Source organism: Atta colombica, unplaced genomic scaffold, assembly GCF_001594045.1.
Source record: "Atta colombica isolate Treedump-2 unplaced genomic scaffold, Acol1.0 scaffold1, whole genome shotgun sequence".
Lineage (NCBI taxonomy): Eukaryota > Metazoa > Arthropoda > Insecta > Hymenoptera > Formicidae > Atta > Atta colombica.
In genome coordinates, this window is record NW_017259183.1 from 847,321 (window position 1) to 859,970 (window position 12,650).

General features: G+C 27.0%; 1 protein-coding gene across 1 annotated transcript in view; it reads left to right on the forward strand.

Moving 5' to 3' along the window:
* Positions 1-12,650, forward strand: part of LOC108693994 (pikachurin-like) — a 135,127-nt gene that overhangs the window by 6,896 nt on the left and 115,581 nt on the right. Inside the window, exon 2 of the mRNA XM_018203243.1 lies at positions 11,054-11,170. Coding sequence (XP_018058732.1) covers positions 11,054-11,170 — 117 coding nt within the window. The remainder of the gene's footprint in view (positions 1-11,053; positions 11,171-12,650) is intronic.

Below are 12,650 nucleotides of genomic sequence, written 5' to 3' on the forward strand. Positions count from 1 at the left end.
ATTATTTGTTACATTGACGAATTAATTTGCAATCGTAATAAATAGATCGTTTTTTAAACAGATATCTCATTTGCTTTCCCTTGATTTGTTTCTATAACAAAATCATTTCTCTCAGTGTTTGAGAATAATTTGAACTGCAAGATTCAATAATTTTCAATTCAATATCCTTTTTTATATCATTAGGTAAATTGAGTTTACATAATTGAATATAATATATCTTCAACTGTTTTTACATTATAAGAAAGATATTTTGGGTAAAAATCAATTGTTACTTATTAACAACATAGAAATATGTGTACAACAAATAGTTGAAAAACTTACTGCAACAGTAGATTTTGTGAAAATATGAATTAGTTCACTTTTCTTATTATTTTAACTTTTAGAGTTCATTTTCTCCGTTTTTTGTAATTTGTGAATTAATCCATTGTTGCTGTAAACACTCCAATTATTATTCCAAGTAAATTTACATTTTGTATTTCATGTTTTTCCTTTTCTTGTTATTTTATTAAATGATATAGTATAACAATTAAATAGAAAAGAGATAAATAAACGTATAATTTATTATTTAAAGTATTTTATTTGACTAAATTTAAATAATTCATTTGCTGAGAGACTGACGATATTGTTTATTAATATTTTACGATGTTGTGTAACATTGGATTCTTTATTTTTCCTAATAGTTGTTCATAATTCTTAATCATTGGTTAATAAATTCATATTGGTTAATCAACATTTTTGTGACATTGATCCACATAATATCCAATGAGAGTAAAACGAGAAATATTAATAAGATAGGAATAAATAAGAGAAAATATATAAGATATGTAAGAAAAAAGAAAATAAGATTATCAGCGAAAAATAAATACTGAACGAATGTCTCGATTTCTACACTGAGGAAAACATGTTAGGTCAGGGAAAAAGTTTCTTCGTAGTTAAAAAAAATTTTTTGCAAAAGTTTTTCATTTGTTGCGAAATTTTCGTTACAATTATATCATTCACTAGAGCAAAGTTTCAGCTTTAAGAATCTGTTTTTTAAGTTGCGGTCTAATGATTTTTATCGAAATTATGAATAATAAAAGTCAGAATGTTCCTTTACTTAACTCGCGAATAATTTAGGAACAAAAAATCATTAAAACATTTAAAAAAAATGATTTTGTAAAGAAAGCTTCAAGCTTTCACGATAGATAGTCGAACATTTTTGTAAATTTTTTTTGGGCACGTGAGAGATTCTCAAAGAGAAAAGAAAATTTTTCAGGTCGTAGTTTTTTAAATATAAAAATTAACCAAACTCACAGAAACTCAAAAGATATAGTAATTTTTTGAAAGTAGAAATTTCAAGCTTTAAAGCTCTTTTTTTAAATTTAAATTTCATTTATTTTTGACGAAGATATTGTATATACAGTTTTAAATTAAAAAATACGAAGAAATTTTTCTCCGATATATTAAAAAAAAATCAAAAAGTTTCAGTAAATTAATTATATAATTAATTATAGTAAATTATAGTTAATTTTAATTATAGTTAATTTTTATTAATTATAGTTAATTTTAGTAAATTATGTGTTTGCATTGTAAAAACATTTTTTAAAATAAGAAATGAATGTAATGTTTATTTAAAGAATTATTCCCATATAAAAAGGAAATTATTTATTAATTATAACAAGTACTTTTTGTAATTTCAGTATATGGAAATTTAATTATTTTTTTTATTAATTAATGATTTTCCAATTGTATTTATTCATTTCAAATAAATAATTTTTCTGTTAAGTAAATTAACTTGTTAAAACTATTTTTTACAACATAATTAATATGTATTAAATTTTACTTTCTATCACACAACTACTAATTTTGAATATACCTAAAAATAAGAAAGTGTAAACTTAAATTTTGGATATCATTTTACATTCTCTCTTTCTCTCTCTCTCTCTCTCTCTCTCTCTCTCTCTCTCTCTCTCTCTCTCTGCATCTTATTTATTTTCATTTTGGAATGCAATTTTGGACGTCCGACTTCAAGGCAACATTTTAATTTTCATTAAAACACGGGTGAAAAATCTCATAATGCTATGCCTTTATTCTCCCCTGTATATGCTTTTCTACTAAATACTATCTATCTATCGGCCTGTGCCAGTGCCGCGTATTGCTGGCGAATGAGTGACTTTAATAAAGAATTTAGAAAAAAGAACTTTTTAAATGGAAAATACATTTCGAAATTAAAAGAATCTGTTTATTACAAATAAAAAGTTCTTTTTGTTTTTTTGTTGAATATATTAACTTTAATTACATATACATTTCATTAAATATAATAAATTATTTTTAAAAGATATTTATTTCATAACTTCATTTCTTTTTATTTCAGTAACTTATTTATTATTTTCATAACTTTGGAAAAGTGAACTTAAACAAATATTTATTAAAGTGTTACTTTTAAAATTAAAAAATCCTGGTTTAATATTTTAAAGATTTATTTACTAAATTTTAACAAATATTATATTGTAATATATTAAATCCGAATTAGATTCAAATAAATTAATAAGAAGTCGTTTTCTGACTTTGATGTTTTAATTTACCATAATTAAAAGATAAAGTTTTATAATTTAATTATTATGTATTTAAATCAAATTTAATTTTAGTAAATGTATTTACTAAAATTAAGAATTTTTTTTTTTCAGTGTAAATATTTGGACACAATGTATTCTTTTGACAGCTGTCTATTTAACAGAACAGTATTTATGGCAGTTATATTATTATATATTTATATAGAATATACATTACTGATTATACTTGTATACAAATGTTAGAATATGGCAGCATACGGACGATTATACATGTCATGGCATTTTGCAGGCAATGTAACAATGTCGCTTTGCGTTGCGTCGCGTTGTGTCGGCATCGTGTCGTGTCGCGTTGCCTCGAATCAAACCAAGATCCACATTGTACTTAAGGCCATATAGCATAGTTTGCGTAGCTTCGTATGTATGGCGCGCAGTAGAATCATAGCCTGCATATATCAGGGTGCACATGTACCATGCAATCGGTTCATTCGCCCTCGCCTTCGTAAGGGGATGCGAACACTAGCAAACACTAACATGAATTCAGTTTTAGGGAGAGGACCCAATCTAAACTGGTTCATTTTATCCTGATATTCAAGATTCTGATATATGGATAAATTAGAAATTTTTTATATTATTACGTAAACATAAACAGATTAAGGATAGAAAAATATTCTTTATACAATTAATCTCGAATAAAATTTAACAAAATGTTAATTTTATGGATGTCAAAATTTAAAAAATCTGTTAAATATAATATAATAAAAGAGTAAAGCAGTTTATAGTAACTTGTTATAAAATATATGGAATATTCTATTTTATATCTGTATTTGTTCTCACATGTCATTATCCGTTACTTAATCGGATTGCGAATTATCTGCGACTGTATTTCCGTCTGTTTCCTTTATATGTCAACATGCATATATGTTTATTTATCCACATATCGTATATGCTTTCCATGTTTCATGTGAAAATGTATTCGGGTAATGAGAACTTGAGCATTCCCCGAAAGTCGAGTAATTACCTGGATGCGTCGTGTATCCATGTAACCGGATATCAATATCTCCAGTCTAAACTCATTGCTCCTCCGTCAAAAGTGAAGCTGAAGTGCTCTTTAGATGTATAATAATTTCTCGCAAGAGAATATTGATATAGAAAATTATTAAAACGAGAAAAAGAAAGATAGAAATAGAGATAGAAATTAGGAATCATGTTATGTTAAAAAATGCATTCGTTATAGAAAGTCATGATTGAGTTATGAAAGGTCAGTTATATCTAATAAATAAATAGAGGAAAGGTTTCTATTATGAGATACCGAATTTATTTTGGGTAAATGCTAGAAATCTATGAACAGAATTTTAAAAAATAATAGGTAATTTTGAAAGAAATTTAATAAGCTTTAAAATAATGTTGGGTAAAATTTAATTCAAATTTTACTTTTTTTTTATAAATTAAAGAAATGTAAAAAGTGAGCAAATCATAAAGTCAAAAAATTGTGCTCCTAGTATGAGATGTCCTGAGAAATCGATAATAAAACGCAAAGTACAACAGTATTGCAATTAAAAAACTTTATTTAATGTTTCTAAAATACAAATAAACATAGCACATACAACATGTACGTGCAAAATGAATATGCGATGCATTGTACCTAGCTAACTCGTTTTTAGATAGTTGGAACCAAGCATCACAGAAACAGGCATTCGATTTGTTTATTTTGATTGTCCTTTTTATTATTGTATAATAACATTTATACTTTAGCAACGATTTTCATTATGGCATAGGAGTATAGGTTATTTCATATTAGAAATACTCTGGGTAGCTCATATTACAACTTCGCCTTACGGTTTTACGATCATCAAATTTAACTTCTGTAATTAATCAACATATCACGTATTTTTCTATTAGTATAATCTTACTTTATCATCATATGAAGAATTTATTTATTATAAAATATTTATTTATTAAATAATAAACATTTAAAAGCTTATCTCAACGAAATTTGAAGATATCCAAATTCTAAAATCTTTTTTTGCATCGACTACAAACACGATCTAATAATGAATTTTCCACTAAATAGTTTTCAATCCAAAAACAATAAATTCATGATGGAACCAATAGCGTTTTAGTTTAGCGGAAAATGTCGTTATCTTATATTAGGTGTCTATCTCATAATAGAGGGCTTTCCTCTAACAGTATTACAAATATTTATGGGAATTTTGAAGCTAAATAATCGTAACACATGGATATTTAAACGATCGGTGAAACAAAATTTTATCGCGTTCTACGAAACATCGCGCGACATCGATTTTATTACGCGGCCGATACGAACTCGACAAGTAACGCGATATATATATATATATATATATCTATATTTCCAGGCAACGTATCGCCATGAAAATAATGCTGGTTTTTCCCATACGGCCAGTTTTTCGTAAAGAATATACACGACCGAATCGGATATTGGAATTTTCAATGTTCTGTGTCTACGGAAGGGGATAACTATGGAAGAACATAGTGCATCGAGGTGTAACGATCTGCGTGATTCATTCGCAGAACGCAGCGCGATTCAGATTCGACATATATGCGTTGTTGCACATTAAACAATCTCGTTTCTTTCAGTATTATTCCTATCTGCATTTTATTAATCGTTAGCGAGATTGTTAGGCAAACCCTAATTTTAGGCACACCTAATTTTACATTTGCCAATTCCACTTTTTACATTCGTTTTTTTTTGTCGTTATGGAATGTAATGTAAACAAATACTGTATTTGATTACTACATTTGAGACATCTATGGGATGCTAGCTATGTGTAATTCATCCATTATGTAAATGAGAGATTCTGTATATGTATAAACTCTAGTATAACATCAGTGTACAAGCATATGATAAACACACTTGTTTGCTATTCAATTAGGGCTTCTATCTCAACATAGCAAACATATAAGAAGCTATTAAAAAAATTTAAGGTTACTTTCACAGACTTTGAATATAAGATCGATATAAAATATTTACTCTATTCGTTTTATAATGCTCTTTAAAGTATATGAAAAATTTATGCACGATTTAATATTTAATATTAAGAAGAAAATATTTGAAAGAGAAACAAATCACTCTGTAAAACAGTCGCTATTGCCTATTTATTAGATTGGACTTGTATTAAATTTCATGCGTGGATTAATAGTAATCTGGTTTGTTAATCATTTTGCAGAAAAAAATATATCTGCGGAAATAAAAATTTATATGGTTGTACTCTATGTACTCACTTAAAGCACATAACTTTCTATTTATTAAATGGCAAAAATGGCAAAAACATGTTGGCTGAAAAAACTTGAAATATATTCATTAAAATTGAAAATTAGAAAAATAACCTGGTTGATTAAAAAGTTTTCACAAATGGAACGATAACATAGAAATATTTTAATTATATGTATCGTTGTGCGGTCGGCTGGCTTTATATGAGGTCCACTTAGTAAGCACTTTCGTTAAACTAAAATTAAGTGTGAAATATACGCATTAAGTATGCATATGTGCAAATTGAAAAGTCCGCATACAAATTGAATGCGCTTTATTTTCATTCGCAATACCTGCCCAAAAGATGAGCTCGGTTGAAAATTGTTCTAAAATTTTACTGCATTCAAAGTAATGCACTTTTTTATTGAATTTTTATTGCTCCTGCTTTGTTCCTATCCAATCGCACTTTATGTTAAAACATTTCGCAATATGTCGCTATTTTGACTATTCCACGAAAATGAGAAATATATCATTATATTACGAATATGTAAAACTAAACTATTGACGTAAAAACTAAATCGTTGCTTCATCTGCAGTTCTTTTCACAATTGCATATTACGATTTAGTAGTTACTTTTAAATTATTATCGCGCGCACATGAATATAATCGTGATTGTTATTTTTTTAACAAATTAAATTATTAGTTTTAAATATTAAAGTGAATTGCTATAATTGTTTTGTTATTTTTATTATTATCCATCATATTATTCTTTTGTACAATTTATTTACAATTATTAAAGATATTATTTTATAAATAATAGTAAAACAAATAACCTTTTGAAGATCAAATATTTTTAACAAAATAATAACGTATAGAAGATCTTGCTTCTTAAAAGTTTTCGGGGATTGCTGAATTTAATTTTGGTCTTAGAATTTTAAAATTTAAATTAAAGAAAAATAATATGACTATTGTGAAACTCAATTTTCTTGGTATTTCTGAATTTGAATCTTGTCTGAAAATATCGAATTTCAAAAGGATAGTAATCTCTATGAAGGAATATCTAGTTTCACAGGGTTTATAATCAGAATTTCTGAATGCTAATCGTTTGCATATTTGAAAGTCACTTTAAAAATCAGTGCTAATCGTTTGCATATCATTGATGAGCTTCAAATAAAGGAAATCTTGATGTTATTTTGCAATTAAAAACTTTCTAAAACCGAATTATGGCAATCAAATAATTTAAAAAACATTTTGTTTGCTATATTGAATCTATCATTTAAAATTTTTTATTTTTGATCTCAGATTCGAATAAAGCATTATTAAATTATCCAATAACCAAGTTTTATAAAAATTGAATGAGCAATTTATAAAATAAAAGGAAATAACCTCAAACGGAATCGCCAGCTAAATCAAAGAAAAAATCAATTAAAAAAAATCAATTAAAAAAAAATAAAGCCAAATTTATAAGAAGGGCAACGAACTAGAAATACAAAAACAAAACAAATTAAATTATAAAACTCTAACAATTACAATACAAACGTTTTGATACCGATCGGGTCATTCTCAATGCTAACAAAATTCTTAAAATTTATCGCTTAATAAAAATTATCCAAAAAATTATATAAATACATGTTAAATTCTGAAATGCTCTCCAAAAATGTAGTCGTTTAGTTCTTCTGTGGATCCCACGAATAGTAAAGGCATATTTTCTATATATTCTTATAAAAAATTGTCTTATTATAAAATGTTGTCCAAAGATAAAATTCTCATTGTGTATAATATTAAAATTCCAGCAAGGTAGAAATAACCATAAAAGAATTTATAAAGAGATCTCAGAAAGTAACCATAACAATTTGAGTTCACATAATTGTGTAATGAAAAAAAGATGTTTCATAATTACCGTATTCAATATTTTATTTCGAAGATTATTCAAATAAAAAATTTTGATTGATAATGTCGAAGCCAAGTTTTTCAATTATAAGGCGATTAAATTGATCAATGCTATCGTAGTTATTGATTCATACAGTTCAAATAACATCTAACAGATCTTTAATTAATTTTATCTTTTAATTCCTTATAGATATCACATACATTATTCAATCTACTAAAATATGTTCTTACTGGATCTGTGAAATGTTATATTTATTTATAATTTCATTAATTTGAGTTTTTAACTACTGAAATTTGTATGTATGATATAATTCTTACGGATCCATTACTTCAAATTAAAATACAAAATTCCGAAATTCGTGTATTTTATGGTGAAATAATTTAACGTACTGATACGATGCGCAGCAGCGGAATTGATAATTCGACACAATAACATATCCTTCATTGATTTGTAAAATACGGATATTTTCAAACAAATATTTATCACTAGACAATATTTAAAATAATTAATTAAAAAAAATAATTATATAATACTATTAAAAAAATAAATCACAAATATCAGAATGAAATAATTAATTTACAATTTTCATATTCTGTTATTTCAATTTTTAAATAAACTGATTTTTGTTGTTAAAGATCAAATGAAATATCTATTTTTCATTAAATAGTTGTCACTTAGATAAGTTGATGAATCGTGTATATATTTTTAATATAACATGCATACGATGTACATTTTTTCCTATCTTATTTTTTTCGCATATTATCGCATTGTAACGTATTATGCGTAGTTTTCGATATATTTATAAAAAGGACTGCCAGCATGCATTGCAACACTGATTAATTTATTGCTAGTTATAAAACGTTTGCAGTAAATTTTAACGATGCAACGACGGTTACATGACATAAAACGTCAGCATTGAAATTTTTAATCGTATTGGGCGTTCGTACTGAACGAATGTTAATTACTGAATTGTTTTACATATGACTTGCTAAATAATTGTAGTTTAATAACTGCACATATATTTATGAATATATTAAATATAAACAAAATGAGAAAAAAAGAGAGAAACAATTATATAAAAATATTGTTAAAATACTAGATTTTGCAATAAACATAATTAAATAAGTTATAAACATAACTAAATAAGTTAAATTTGTTATTGTCGTCGATACTTCAATTATATTGTACATTATGTTTATATACTCATCATTATTAAAAAAAAAAATTCTTTCGTCATGTACAAGATTTAATTCTTTGTTTTACAGCAGAATTAAAAATTAATTATTACGCTGTTATCCTGAGTCTTATACGTCTTTCACGATTTAATTTTATTTTTTGTAAATTTGTGTTGTGACGTTAGATTAAATAACAAAATAAAATCGCAACGGAGGAAACAGTTTTATGCTGCAGTTGGCTTGATGACATTTAGTTGCCTGTGCAATATAATATCTTTTTCTCGTCGTAAATTTCATGCAACTTCTCTTTACTCGGTATTATTGTGATATGTCGATAAAAAAAATATATCTATATGAAACACAGCGACTAAAATGTTACGCAGAGCAATAAGCAATAAGAGCTTATTTATATTAATAAGAGCAATAAGAGCTTGCGGGAATTTGCCTCACAATTTATAAAATAGCAAAAGGTAAATAATTAATATATAGGATGGACCATAGTATAACCTGCCAATTCTCAAAATAAAATAAACAATATGAAATAACTTAAAAATTTATTTCTTGATACATAAATAGAAAATAGAATGTATATATGAGTATATTTGATAATGCGTTTAACAGCTCAGTGAACGCTCAATGATTCTTTATTATGATTGGTTTTTACAGTTATGGGCTTTCTACAATAAGCCATTATCTAAGCTTTAAATCTTAAGCCATAAAAAATTGACCAATCGACTGTGCTTAATCAATTTCTTAAGACTCAACGGCTTAAGATTTAAAACTTGGGTAATAGCTTATTGTAGAAAGCCCATTATATTGTTAGGTCCCTATTCTGTAACTCTTAACTAGCGAATAAAAATAATGCGTTACTTGTAACGTTATTACCGTTATAAATTATTTTTTTTTACAACCGATTAATAAGGGTATTTTTAATAAGGTATCTTTTTTTATAACAATAGTGAATTTTACAATTACTTTTTATAGTTTGAAACTTATTTATGACATTTTTTTGTGTATTCAATCTCAATCTCTGCCCTCTGGTCGGTATCATAATTTGTTCTTACTTCAAGATCGTTTTAAGTAATGTTTTAAGATGCTAATATGGCTCTATGATTGGTTTAAGATGATGTTTTAAGAATGCCATAAATCAATCACTGTGAAAGCTATATTAATATAAGAACAAGTTTTATAAATATCAGTCTTTAAGTTTAATGATGCATGTATAATGTTCTATAAAATTTATTATGAAAAATATCCTCTCAGTCGGATTGTGTTTCTAGATCAAAAATTTAATCGGTGATTTGTAAAATGTATATAAATTCATTTTGAAATATTATATGTACAAAGCTCGAACCAAAAAAACATTTTTCTTCTTAGTTGTGTTTTTACATATTAGTTTAGTGTGTCATTATTGTTTATTGATATTTGCTTTTATTAATATTTAAACAAAAGATATTGCAAAAATTTTTTGGCTGATCTTGTTTTAGTATTAAAAAGATAACGCGCGAAAAAATAACGATAACGGTAATGAATTTTGAAAATCAGTAACTATTTGCTTTTTGACTCGGTAATAGATATAGTTACTTTTTTAAAAAGTAACTTTCCATTCCTTGCTCGATAGTGTCAGTGTATTGTTATTACGAAGTCTTTTTTTTTATCATGTATACATAACTCGCAATAATGCTGCGCAACAACAATGTATAACGATATTATTACTGACATTAAGAGTTAAGTTCTATAATAGGATCGCAAGCTGTAAGTATCATAATAAATTAACCAATCATAATCGATTATTTTTTATAGTCGATCATATTTAACTATTGATTCGCTCATTTCTTACAGTTTATGACTTGCGACCCTAATGTAGAACAGGATTTACTGAATAGAACCTTTACAGATTCAGTAAAAAACTGAAAATAAAACTACTTGTATTAAAAAATCGTAATGAGTAGCACTGAAAACGAAAGTGCAGGTATAAGAGTACGTCTATACTATAATTTTTATATGAATCGATTTTACGGAGTCCAAAGATAGCATTGTGTAAATACGCTATTAGGGATGGGAACGGAGAATGCGCGAACAGTTGCGTTTGCAACTCATCGCCGTCGTCTGTTCCGATGTTTCTCCCTTTGTTCGCCACTTCGCGCCATCTCGAATTCCCTCGGTACGCATAACTTACTCACGTCCCCGTTTCCCTATCGTGTTTCAGGAAGATGCGGGCACGGATCGCCCTGCGAGCAGCTCTGTTATGAACTCCACGATGGCATGTACGAGTGCGACTGCAGAGACGGCTACATACTTCATAAAAATGGATACAGCTGTGCTGGTGAGTGTGACTCGATTCGATCTTTATCCCGCTTTGCAATTCGCATTCATGACGGGCGACATCTTTGATTTCCCTAATAAAATTTTGCGTTGCACCGCGCCGGCAAAACTTTTTGATGCGACGCCCGTATTGTTTCCAAAGCGACGCTCCCGTCTGTCGCTGCTGTTGAATCCCTCACTTGATTCCCAGAGAGCTTTGTTCCAGGAGTATTCTTCAAGCGCGAATTGTTATTATCTCTGAACTGTTGGTAATATTTTTTTTTATAACGCTATTGCAGTTTCACTAGGTTGGAAATCCATCAAAAGTTTGAAAGTTTTAGAAATATGTTTCGATAATTTTTATAGGTTTTTAGTTTGCAGTTATCTCTATCTATATGGAACATCAACTCAAAAGCTTTACAGCAAAGGTATCTTTTATATACCTCGATTAAAATCACTATTATTAATAACATGTTGTATACAGAAGTTACGCATTTCGCGAATTATCTCATTTAGATCCATTATTAGAATGTCAATATTACGCGAACATTGCAGTTTATTTCATGAAGACGAGGAGCAGCCTAATACAGTAGGAAGTCTTCAGTTTACTTCATCAAGACAAGGAGCAGCCTAATACAGTAGGAAGTAAACTGCTATGTTGTCATTCTAATAATGGATCACGAAATATTGTCATTCTAATAATGGATCTGAACACTAAGATAGCTTGCAAAACGCTTAGCTTCTTTATAGTAGCCGTGGAAGTCTCAATAGCATTAACATATTGTATATTGATTATTTTTTTATTTAGTGGCATTTGGAAATGTTATGGATGTGGATTTAGTCACAATTTTTTGAAAAAAAAAACAAATAGAAATCACACAAACAAATATTAAACGACATGAGCGCGTTAAGTAGTTTATTATAATGGTATTTTTAAAAATAATGAAGATTAATTAATATATATTAATATAACGCTTTTTTATTATGGGTTTTCGAATAAAATTGCATATTTAAAGATTCATAAAGAATAGTTATTGAAAAAGAATGAAAACAATATCCATTTTAGATCAATTTATATCTTCTTCCGGCTGGGATATAAAAACACCCTGTTATTCTCGAGTTAATAAATATAGAACAATTTAGCCTGTATAACTATGTCCAACATTTCCACTTTAGCTTTTATAACACTCAATCAAAGTTTTTAGCTGTTCATTAATCGAAAAAAAAATTTTCGATATATTTTTTAATTTATATTCTGTTCTATCGTACATAGGTGTGAATGGGGGGACTGTAAAGAGAGACTTAAAGAAAAAATTAAATAATGATGATTATTTATTAATTAATAGATCTTTATTCAAAAAATACTTTTATCAATAATTATTTAGCTTTAAATTTATTAAAGTTATTAATATTCATATGTCATCAATATAATTTATAATTTTAAAAAGCAATATAAACAACGTAAACTATACATAATTTAAAAAAAATAAAACCTATCGTTT